The sequence below is a fragment of the Hyalella azteca genome, unplaced genomic scaffold (genome assembly GCF_000764305.2).
Source record: "Hyalella azteca isolate HAZT.00-mixed unplaced genomic scaffold, Hazt_2.0.2 contig17278, whole genome shotgun sequence".
In the NCBI taxonomy this organism is placed as follows: Eukaryota; Metazoa; Arthropoda; class Malacostraca; order Amphipoda; family Hyalellidae; genus Hyalella; species Hyalella azteca.
Window position 1 is genome coordinate 180,996 of NW_025947067.1, and position 12,390 is coordinate 193,385.

A 12,390-nucleotide genomic window follows, 5' to 3' on the forward strand; every position below is an offset into this window, starting at 1 on the left:
TTGAATACTGAAATTTAGGCGGAAATAAGTACATGATACACGTAAATATGATACAACACGAAAATTTGAAACCGTAAAAATAATTCCGAAACAATCTCAAAGTTCAGAAAATCCGGTAGTTATGAGACGAGTAGCTGGAGTCCAATCCGTAGAGATGAGGGCTTCAGCTATCATCGGTCGAATATGTTGGGCCACTGCACGATGAAGATGCTGGTGTGTTTCTCCAGCACAGTGGGAGTTGTTGTTAAGGGTGTCAGGGAGCCATTTTACTGTAGTATCCTATTTACGTATATCATGTACTTATTTCCACCAAAATGTCAATATTTAATGCTCTTTGTAACTTGAAAATGAATGTTCGTTACATTCGAAACGTCGTTAATAAACTAAAACTACTTCCCGATATATGCCTTTTGATCTACCAATGTCATCTGAAGAATTGTCCGACTCTTTGATAATTTAAATCAACGAACTCTCTGGTCGTTAATTGCTCGCGTATAAATAAACTAATTCTGCCATCCAAAACTAATATATATATAGTATACATTATGTATAATTATTTCTCATCAGATTGTATTCATTTTTCAAAATTCTGCATTTGAAGGGAAGCTTTAAAATTTTTTAATCCTAGGATACAAATTAAAATGGAAGGACTGCCATCAAACATCAGGAGCAAAGTGGAAGAATGGTTGCAATGGGATCAGGCAAGTGAAGTGAATTTTCATTCTCTATGTTGAGAAATAATCTAGAAGTAATTAATTATCTATTTTGATTTTATTAGTATTTCTTCATAGTACTCTTTGTACTTATTTTAGTCTACACTGTGAGGTTAGATCTCATTATTATTATTGAAGTAAAATTTGTGTTTCATTTGTGCCTAATATCCAAATTACTTTTGTTCAATTGTTTTTATATTTTCTTTTAGGTGACTACTTATAATGGAAGTCATTATTACATTATTTACTTACTCAATTTACATAATGGGTTACAGATGAAGTTTATAAGGTTTGAGTTCTAGATGATGCATAATATTGATGATGTTCGTGGCTCCCAGAACTCCAGCACCCGGCAGGAGGTGGAAGAACTTGTGGCCCAAAAGAAGCACAAGGTCCTGGAGGGGCTCCTGCTGAGCCGCCTTGTCTTTGGAACTGCAGGCCTCAGGGCCAGGATGGGAGCAGGCTACTCTCAACTCAATGATCTGGTCATCATACAAACGTCCCAGGTAAGCTTCTTCTTTACACCAGCAGCTGTTAACTTCTGGTAAGGACCTTGCTATGTTTTTAAATAAGATCAATTGGTCAGTATGGATGGTAATGATATTTTTCAAAATCAGAAATTCGCCACTTTTTTTCATTATTGCTTAGTGCTCTCATCAATTTTAATGAAAAATAAACATTGTGTCCAGGTAGGCTTTCCCAGGTGGGCTTCCATTATCTTCTGTTAATAACCTGGCAATGTTTAAATAAGATCAATTGGTCAGTATGGTAATGATTTTATTCAAGATCAGAAATTTCCCACTTTTTTTCATTATTGCTAAGTGCTCTTATCAATTTTATCAACATTGTGTTTTGCCTTTAACAATAATTAACAAATTTCTTATGCTTCTTATTACATATCTTAGTTTTTTTATGCATCTTAACTTTTACTAAATTCATGTTGCATTTAATTAAAATTATATTGCTATATTCACTTCACTTTTTTAGCCATCCTTTCAATGAACCATTGTCCCAATAAAGCATAGTATACTCCTCAATGCAGGACACAGCATAGGAGCCTTCTTTTTGGAATGTGATTTTGTATTGTCAAGGTGTCTCAATCTTTAATATAGAAAGGTTGCTGCTCCACATTTAAAATGATGAATAATATATCATGTCAGTATATTGTTCTGACATATTAAATGATTAATAAATCATTCATTTGCTTTGAATGTAAATGCGTTTTCAGGGTCTGGTGAAGTACTTGTTGGAGGTTGAGCCTGATGCTGCCAAGCGTGGCATCGTTATCGGGCACGACAGTCGCCACAACAGCCACAGGTTTGTACCAGCCATCAAGATTTGTTGCCAGGCATAATCTAGTGTCTAGTCTATGGGATTTGTTAAAAGATTTGGTACCTACCATATGAAAGGCTCAATTCATCTCATTTCAGTTGCTGCAGAAAGCTCTGAAATTAGTCACTGTTGTTATGTCCAGACTAATACACTGTTTTGATGTTTCAGCCCTGCAAAATAAGCATCATTTGCATAGTTATTTGTCAATATATTTAACAGAAATCATATGAAATTATTTCTTTCTATGTTGTTCCTTATATATGTTGCTGTTTTAAGTATGCACTTTACAAATGCAGTAAGATATTTTAATTTATCTATTCAGGCACAAATTTCTTAGCCCTGCTTGATTTAAGTATTGTCTTGGCCAAAACAGTTAGAACAGTTATATACATACCTTTTCAGAAGACTTTTCTCACTATATTATCATTATTATTTGTGTTTGTACTTGAACAAATTGAACGATTTATTGTCAATTATCATTATAAGCTATACATTTACTTTTGCATTACCAAAGGCAACCTGAAGAATTTAATTGGTGTTCCAGGTTTGCAAGGCTGGCTGCCTCAGCTTTCCTACTGGGGGGCGTGAATGTGTACCTCTTGGGCGACATTTGCCCCACGCCTTTTGTTCCCTTCACCGTGAAGCAGCTGGGTGCTGCTGCTGGAGTCATGGTCACAGCCTCACACAACCCTAAGGAGGACAATGGCTACAAAGTCTACTGGAGTAACAGCGCTCAAGTAAGTCGCTCACGACGTTCATATCACGAAGCTTTACCATGTTAGTGACATTGTGTTGTTTTTTGATATTGGCTTGTCTTAGCTATGTCTCGAGTCAAATCTATGTGTGAACCATTAATTTGTATTGGTATTTTTTGTGCTCCACTCTTTGTGCGCGTGAGTTTATTATTCAATCAATGTGTAAACAAGCAATGAATGTTCTTTCTTGATTTCGTGATGCCTAGTGCTTGCAGAAACGCATTCATAAATTCGAACCCTGCAATAATAAATTATAATTTCACTCGCTCGGTAATTTCTCTACAGATTATCCCGCCCCACGACTCCGGGATTCAGGAGAGCATCGAGCAGCACCTGCAGCCATGGCCCGGCGTATGGGACACGCAAGCAGCCGAGCAACATGAGCGTCTGTCCGACCCCTTGGACCGCATGGCGCCCCTATACTACCAAGCCCTGGCCTCCTCCATGCTTGACGTCGCCCTCAACGGCACCACGCCCCTGCGCTTCACTGTCACTGCCATGCACGGCGTGGGGCATCGCTACATGAAAGAGGCCTTCAAGGCGTGTGGCTTCAAGGTGTGATTTTGCTCCTTATCTCATTGCAACTATTTTAAAGAATTCAATGGAACTTTAAGGAATGTAGTTTTGTTTACAGGTGTCCTTTAGTTTCCGTGTCTAGTTTTTAGGTTCACTCTCCCAAAATATGGTCCTTGGCACTGTAAGCACAACATTTATACAGGCCCTCCAACAAAGTTGTGTCATCCATGCTGTAGTTTGCAATAATTCTGTTGCTTTACGTACATTATTTATTGAATAATTTGATTGGCAAATTAAAATAAAATATAGACAGTGCTTAGAATCTGCTGGTAGCCTCAGCACTAAAAAAATATCTTTGGGGAAATGTGCATCACTGTAACTTTGCCAAATATTCTTTTAGTAGAGCTCTGCTGATGGTTGCCTTAAAATCAGTCAAATAAAATTTATGTGATGTGCATGACCATTTTTTTTTTGTCAAATATTCTTCCAGCCTAGCTCTGCTACTGGTCTTTGTGCTAAAAATATGATTCATAAGGAAATGAGCCCTGCAATAAAGTGGAACCAATATTCTTCGATGCGCGTTCTGCTGATAGTGGCCTTTTGGTTAAAAAAAATATACACCTATATGAGATTGTTTTTATCATAAATTAGTCAAAATATTCGTTGAACCGAGCTCGATTCTATATAACCGTCACAAAGCTAACTCTTTATGCAGGATTTCGTGCCAGTCGTGGAGCAGATGGAGCCTGACCCCGACTTCCCCACGGTGCGTTTCCCGAACCCCGAGGAGGGCAAGAGTGCCCTCGACCTCTCCTTCCGCGCCGCCGACGCTGCAGACTCGTCCATCATTCTCGCCAACGACCCCGACGCTGACAGGCTCGCTCTCGCCACCAAACAGGACGGGTCAGCATGCATTTCTGTACCCTCATGTTCCAAGCTTTATTTTAAGTCTAATAAATGTTTTGTGTTTATGACCTCTTTGCTGTAGCGGTCGGGGTCTTGCTTATAGTGCCAGAGGTCCCGTCGCATGGACAAGCAAAAACGGATCCTGTGCGCCGTTTGAATTTTGTGCCTTTGTTTTCAAAACTTTGTTTTATAGCTAAAAAACGTTGTGGATAAATGAATTGAAGGATGTAATGGTGCGAGTCTCGCTTATGGGGCCAGAGGTCCGGGGCCTGTGCACTGTGCACTGTTTGCATTACTACTTCTGTGCCCGCATATTCAAGTTATTTCTTATTGCTGTTGAACGTTTTTATGTTTTGATCTCTTAATTTAGGTCTTCATTAAGCCATTTGTTAAGTGTGGAAAAATTTCGAAATGTAAAAAATATTCCAGGATTCATGTTTTAAATATCTACAACTGTGAAGACTTGCGTTGTGTGTGCAGCGCTTGGAAAGTGTTTACTGGCAACGAAGAAGGTGCGCTGCTGGGCTGGTGGACGTGGCAGCGCCACAAGCAGCGCAGTCCCCACACGCCTCCTGAGGACGTCTACATGATCGCCTCCACAGTTTCCTCGAAAATCCTGCGCGCCATCGCCAACAAGGAAGGATTCAACTTCATTGTATGTTGCATTGTTACTTGATTTAATTATTATCACCTGTACAGTATTATCAACTTTAAGTGGTTAGACATCATCGATTCCAGTTCAAAAAGTGTTAAGTCTTTTGAATTTGGTTTTATTTTCTATTCTACATAAAAATATGATGGATTCCTCCATGAAGATTCCACAATCTAGAGGTAAATGATATTATTTATACATTATACCTACTCCAATGAGTCTTATAATTTTCTCGTTTGGATAAATCCTAACTCACATATTCATTTGGACCATCGTTGGACGTACGAGTTTGTTTGATTATAGTCCATGAATAATTTAGTCGGATGATTGACCGCGTTAAATGCTGTCAGGAAACACTGACGGGCTTCAAGTGGATGGGCAACGAAGCTGTCAAGCTGCTCAGCGAGAACAAGACCGTCCTCTTTGCCTTCGAGGAGGCCATAGGCTTCATGGCCGGCGTTGAGGTAAAACTCATGAGCTGAGTCCTGGGTGGAGCTGGTTATTGTTATGCTCGTGGTGCTTACGTCATGACGGTGTTGGGGTGAAGCTCGTTATTGTTATGCTCGTGGTGCTTACGTCATGACGGTAGGTGTTGGGGTGAAGCTCGTTATTGTTATGCTCGTGGTGCTAACGTCATAGACGGTGTTGGGGTGAAGCTCGTTATTGTTATGCTCGTGGTGCTAGCGTCATAGACGGCGTTGGGGTGAAGCTCGTTATTGTTATGCTTGTGTAGCTAACGCTCCTTCTTAACCCTTCAGAATTAAACGCTTCTCTTGAAGCTTAACGGTTATAAGAAGCTTCTAAAATAATTTGCAGGTTTCATATGAATGTAATATATTCTCTTCGGTCAATCATTCTGTTTCACCCTGGAAATGCCTAGATATGAATGGTCTGGATTTGACTCAAATAGGTTTTGTTTATTTTTGATGCTACGGCTCTGTGAGTTTAGTAATGGAGCGAAGTTTATAAATATTCTCCTCACTACGCGTTGTTGAATTACAATGATCATTATTAAATAGAACTATAATCTTAGTACCTATGTTACAATAACTGTCTTAACGAGCAGGTGCTTGACAAAGATGGCGTGTCGGCGGGCGTGTATATGGCAGAGCTTGCTTCGCACCTGCACACGAAGGGCCTCACGCTCCTCCAGCAGCTGCAGATCATCTACCAAATGTCAGTCACTCCTTAATTTCACACTACAATGCTTATTATTTTCTATTAAGATCTAAGCGTCTTAATTCTGGTTTGCTTCTTTTGTGGGACATGGAAATGAAAATTAGACAAATGTTGGCTTCTTAGCCTTCGATTATGGCTGGCCTTTGAACGTTTTTATTAGCTGCTCAGTGTTACCGGAAATTAGGAGCTATAGGAATATCTTGAAATTGTCATTCTTGTGGATCAACTGATGATTGATGTCCCCGGGAAAACCGTTGATTGATGCATTTGATTTTTATTCTAAACGTTGACAAAAAACTTCATGAATTTACCAATTAGAAAAGGTCTTCGGCATTTTTTGTGTATGTGAACGTAATTTTACTAACTTAAAAGTCTCTTTGGGCAATTTAGTGTGTTTTCCTCAGGCAGCGCCAAAAATTACTGCTCAATTTCTCATTAGTTAGACGTTTGTCATTCAGAAGTTGTTGTTGTTCATCAATTTAAGAAGTATTGGAGGAAATTTAAGCTAAGTTATCAAGGGACCGTTGATTGAAGTTTATGATTTAGAAGTCTATTTTGTTTTCGCCACCAGGTACGGCTACCACGCCAGTCGCAACTCGTACTTCATTTGCCACGATGCACTCAAAATTAAGGCAATCTTTGAGCGCATCAGGAACTTCTCAGGCCCCAAGACGGTTTGTGCCCATCCTGTTGCCCATCCTGTCTCCCTCCTGTTGCCCATCCTGTCTCCCTCCTGTTGCCCATCCTGTCTCCCTCCTGTTGCCCATCCTGTCTCCCTCCTGTTGCCCATCCTGTCTCCCTTCTGTAACCCGTCCAGCCCCTCTCCTTTTACACATAAGAACAATTTTTACTTAGATGTGTAAACCATTCTGACTCATCAGATAAATTTTTGGTGTAAGAAATCGGTCCCAACTTACTGGTTTACTCCGCCTTCTTCCTCATGTTCTAACACATTTGCACTTGTCGCACGAGTTACGACGCTCACGTTCATAAGTACATTCCTCATACTTATGTCATTCATTCTTAATTGAATGCAAACAAATTACTGATCAATTTTGAACAATTGAAAAATTTTACTCTTAATCCTCATTCTGAGACATTCATAGTGCTGAGATGTTAATATTTATGAATTTCACGCAGTCCGGGCAGCGATTATGTATATTCTTTTTCTCAACTTCTCAGTGAAGATATTTAACGACATTTTGCCCAATCATTACATGTAATCGCACCTTGTTTCCAGTCAAATTTTTTAACAATATTTCACCCATCACGGCATTAGATAGCGATTGCATTTCCCCGAGTAGGGAAAGTTCACGGTATTTGCAGTCAAGGCAGCGGTAACATCCTTCCCTGACATTCTCAGTGAATATAGTTCACTATATTACGCAAAACCTTAACATGGAATTGTTATTGCAGTATCCGGAGTCAGTGTGTGGAGGGAAGTTCGCGGTATCTGCAGTGCGGGACCTGACCACGGGCTACGACTCCAGCCAGGCGGACGGGCGTGCCATGCTGCCCTCGAGCTCCTCGTCGCAGATGATCACCTTCAGCTTCAGCAACGGCTGCGTCGTCACGCTGCGCACTAGTGGCACTGAGCCAAAGATCAAGTATTATTCCGAGATCTGCGCCAAGCCTGAACAAAGGTAAACACTTTTAATTGGTTTATCAGTGCTCATGTCATTCTAGACCTTATAATTGTAGTATTAACTTTCTGCTTGAATTTGCACCAGGACCAGTTAACTTTCGGTTGAGTGGTAAAATATATTAATCTTTATTTGCTAAATAACATATACATTAGGATTTGGTTGCAATGTACACAGGTTTTGACTTGATATTGCCTCATTGATGGAGCAATATCAAGTTTCGATATTGCCCCATCAATCTTGACATTGAACAAGTCTTGATATTGCCCCCCCCCCATTTTAGACTTGATATTGTGAATGTATGTTTCACAACGGAGTTTAGTGACTGAGCTAGCTATTGACAATTATTCCTCTACATTAAATCAATAATTAATTCTACAATACAGCTCACATATTGAATATTTCTTTAGACTTGTTCACGACCTCCCCGCAGTTGTAGCTGTGGCTACGTAACATATAAAAAGAGTCATTCATTATCATTGTTCTCTCGCAGTGACTGGGCTGCACTGGAAGCCGAGTTAGAACTGCTGGTGTCGGCGGTGGTGGAAGAGCTTCTCCAGCCGCAGTTCAACGAACTCATCCCCAAAGCTGACTAAACTTCCTCCAACGCGTCTGAACATCGCGGCCTTTGATCATATTCATGTGAAGAAATTCTGGCACGAACAAAACTCCTAATCCCCTTCAAAGTTCGCTAAAGTTTATTGAATTCTTACAACCCTGACAACTTACAGAGTTTAGCTGATTTCATTTTGATCTGATTACTGATTACTGCGAATGAAGACTGCATTCGAGGCTGAAAATTATCATTTTTTAAAGAGGGTGTTTATTGCTAAATTTGAGCGGGTTTTTCTTTCCCGGCATTGGGTATCTACGGTGTTTGTAGAAAATCCATGTACCGTTATTTTCCAGCACCCTTGTTTTTTTTAGAATTGAAAGTTAAAACGTCTCAAGTTAACTCACTGGTCCTTGTAAGCAAATTCGAACCCTTCTTCCCAACCTTTAAAATGCGCAAATATTTGTCGTAGGAAACTCGGTATTTTCGCTGCAACATCTCGTTGTTTGTGTAGAATGTACCTCACAAATGTAAAGTATTTTGACTGCTCAGCTCAGTTTGTTTGTGTATACTCAGAAAGACATAATATTTTTTCGTCTTGGTCTATTTTTCTCAGGTGTGATCTAGAGTGTTATATTTCTGGTACAGTCGAACTTTCTTAACGGCCTTTAACTCTCGTATACCTGATCGTGCATTTCTCACTCGGCGCGTGTAGCCGACCGAAATGCCCAGGCCTTTGTAGCACTGATACGGGCTACTGAAAACTGTTCTGCTTGTACTAGGATGAAATCTTCCTAGCAATGAAGTAGTTAATCGAGTCCAGGCCTTAGACATCAGCACATCTATGCTTCCAAGAGTTACTTAGAACATTAGACGATCGTTGTGTCTTGTTACTTATTAACGCCCATGTCGGAGTGTTGCTTCATTTTTGTTTCGTTGCGCTTCATTTGAGTTTGAAAGCAGTGTTCATATTAAGGTGTGGTACACGGAAATGATACAATTTATAGTAGTTAACTTAGTCGTTTTAGTGCAATATAGATCAGGGTTTGAAAACCCTGTTGTTTACATGCGTAAGAACGTAGATTGAATGGTGTGCGCTTTTTCTGCTGCAATTGTCTAAATTTTGAGATTTTTTTTGAATCAATATTTGTATGCGATGAGTATTGACGAGTTGTTTAGACTTTATTAAGACGAACTACCCATGACTGTTCGAAATGACTTTCTGCACGTCTGGTACTTAGTAAACGTGTTTATCTGCCACCCGTTCTTGTTGCAATGTTCAAGTGCTGCTCTAGATCAATCAACCTGTGCTTGTGTATGTCTGCCTGCGTTCCAAAATCTTATTTGATGCTTAGAAATCATAAATTATTTATAGTCAAAAAATGAATGGTAAACTCAGCTGTGCCCCGCATTGTGGTTGAGGGTATGTTAAGATTAGCCAGTTACAGTGAAGGTATTTGCTTGTATATAACTGGAGAGGTTACCAAAGAGCAGGAAGGTTATGTTTGAATGGCTTTGCTTGTGAGGCTGTCTTTGCTCGTTGCTCGTTTCCTTGCTGAGTCCAACGAATTCAAACTATGGCATTATTTCACGTATGTATAATTTCAAAGCCATACTCCATTCATCCATCAAATTCTAAAAGTAAAATTCCAGCAAGCCAAATTATCGATTGTGATTTTTGTATTTACGTGTACTTTCGTGGTCAAGAGGTTTGTTTCCCCGATTATATTCAATCATGGTTCCTTACTATAATCAAACTGAATGGCTGAATCTGCAGAGGATCTCAACGTTGCTGAGTTAGCAAAATATCCAGCCAAAACTTGATTTTCGAACATCTTGTTTTAAACATCTTGCCTCAATAAAGTAAATTCCAGATAAGTATTATAAAATATTGTTTAGTGCAGGGCATCGCACTCTTCTCGAGGTGTGCGTGAAGCCTTACCTACTACCTAACATCAATGCTAGTCTTGTCGTCCTCGGTATAAATAGTTTTAATCGCGAGGCTGTAGACTAAAGTTGAAGCAAAGTCAGTGATTGTGTTCTATGATGACTGTTATCTTTTAGTTCTAGAACAACTTATTGCTGTTCTATGATACTGGTTGTTTCCTCAAACATTCCTGTAATGTGCTGTGGATCTTCTTGCCCTAGCACTATCTAACAACCTCCTAAATAATTATGCAATCTGGAAGATGAGCAAAATCATTTCTTTCGCTAGATTTGTCACGTATAACTTGAACGAGCAACTGAGGGATAAATCATTTTGTATTGTCTTTGTGGTTATTTTCTTTTGCTTAAAAGCTTACGGGTGCAAGTAGCTTGTATTAGGTAATACGTTTTGGAATTTTTGTGCGTTTTCTACCTTCTAAGTCTGTTTGCTTACGGCAACTGTTTTCTTATGCCTTCGAATTTGTGCGTTCTATATTAAAAACTCAGCAAATTTTAATGTGAGAAATGATCAGTTGTTCATCATTGCTGAACTTGGTTGCTTGTGAGCACTTCTGTCATTTTTGAACTACGTGATTGTATTTGATTAGTTATTGAATGATCTTTGCTGAACTCTTCGAATATATATGATTAGTTGTTCGTCATTGCTGAACTCTTCGAATATATATGATTAGTTGTTCGTCATTGCTGAACTCTTCAGTCGTGTTGATTGACTTTGACCGTCGCCGCAGTGACGACACTTAGTTTGTTCCCGCTGTTGCTGACGATTTGTTTGAACCTTTGAGTTTTTATTCATTATTTTATTGTTGAATTATTAGTTGCAGAGCTCATATTCTCACGGAATACTGTTCGCTGCGTTTCAAGCATTCAACTTTTGTTATAAATTAAGGTCATAATGACTGATTCTTCCCCGGTAATTTTTTTACTATTTACAAAATCTTGTCACCATTACTGAAAAGAAGTCGCAATGCTTGCATAATCTCCGTCTATTGCTGCCTTCTGTCACAAACTTTATTTAATTCTCTTTTGAGGCATTCGTGATATTTAGAATCATTCCAGAATGTTATGTGAACAGTATTAATATTAATAATTTTAATAATGCTTGCTCAATCGAATGTCTCTTTCTATCCGAAATTACATGCATGAAGTCCATTTTAAGATCTATAGATGACTTTGTAAACCGCTCAAATAATCAAACGAAGAAAAAGAACATCCAATGCGTTCATTTTAGTTTGCCTCCTCGCGTTAATTTTGTTTATTATTTTGTTACTGCTGAAGCGACAGCTATTATTGTCACTTAAATATTTTGTTAGTGTTCACGGAACGTCATAATCAGTATATTTGCATTGTGTATCTCTTATTTCTATAAGAGTTATCCATTTTCAGTGTTTGTATTGCGTTAGTTTTGTGCTGGGTTTCTTTATTAATTGTCATTAATATCGCGTCATTTCGCACATGACATAGATAATTTAACCCACTGATTCAACTTAGTTCCTCGAGTTTACCTGTAAGTTAATTATTTCCAACACATAGCAGTGTAGTAACTTGAATACCGTTGCTTTTGACGACGTTTTCGTAGAGTTTTAGTTTAAGTTATGTTTAGCTCAGCAACGGAGCACAGTACGCTTCATCATTATGTTCCTCGTCTAAAATGTGATTACGGATGATAATAAATTATACGTGTTTACCTTCAAGCCAGCTCGTCATTTTCCATTATAAATGCTTGCTTTTATTTCTGTCCTATTCACCTTTAAGAAAGTTATACCGAAGGCTTTAGTGTAATTTATTTTGACTAATTATTGGTGTTCCAACTTCTGTTTTTTTTTTCGAACGTCATTTGAAACCACAATTCTTAATTGTTGAATTCGTGGCTCAAGGTTGGCATCGTTTTTTTCACTTCCTAGTGATTTGACATAGTAATTGAAATATTACTCAGGGCTGTTTTTGGCACGTTGTCTCATCTGAACAGGGTACCTGTCTTAGTGGGACTCTACTCGAGTTAATGAACCATGAATAAAGTTGCCGTTGACCTCATCCCGTTAGTTGATCATTTTCCCGAGACTTTACAATGGACACGGCTATAAATGTGCTGTTGCGCAGTACAACTGCTGTGGAGATATATCTAAATGACCATGCTTCCCTCAATGCCTCATTGTTACGCTGTAATCTGATTGCTACAGGCAGATAGAGGGAACGA

General features: G+C 39.0%; 1 protein-coding gene across 1 annotated transcript; it reads left to right on the top strand.

Annotated features, from left to right (window-relative positions):
- The first annotated feature begins 595 nt into the window (after nt 1-595).
- On the top strand, nt 596-11,887 carry LOC108671769 (phosphoglucomutase-2). The gene is made up of 12 exons (XM_018159340.2): nt 596-701; nt 1,052-1,219; nt 1,942-2,030; nt 2,590-2,782; nt 3,086-3,355; nt 4,032-4,219; nt 4,703-4,877; nt 5,225-5,338; nt 5,941-6,050; nt 6,625-6,727; nt 7,470-7,696; nt 8,190-11,887. Exons 1-12 carry the CDS (start codon nt 642-644, stop codon nt 8,290-8,292), a joined length of 1,800 nt encoding a protein of 599 aa, XP_018014829.1. The 5' UTR covers nt 596-641; the 3' UTR covers nt 8,293-11,887.
- Nucleotides 11,888-12,390: the final 503 nt, after the last annotated feature.

What these genes read in the sequence shown, in the direction of transcription:
- LOC108671769 (XM_018159340.2), top strand. Translation starts at nt 642, where the DNA reads ATGGAAGGACTGCCATCAAACATCAGGAGCAAAGTGGAAGAATGGTTG. An exon ending in ACTGGAGTAACAGCGCTCAA is followed by an intron (nt 2,783 to 3,085) that starts GTAAGTCGCTCA and finishes ATTTCTCTACAG; the next exon opens with ATTATCCCGCCCCACGACTC. An exon ending in CTGCAGATCATCTACCAAAT is followed by an intron (nt 6,051 to 6,624) that starts GTCAGTCACTCC and finishes TTTCGCCACCAG; the next exon opens with GTACGGCTACCACGCCAGTC.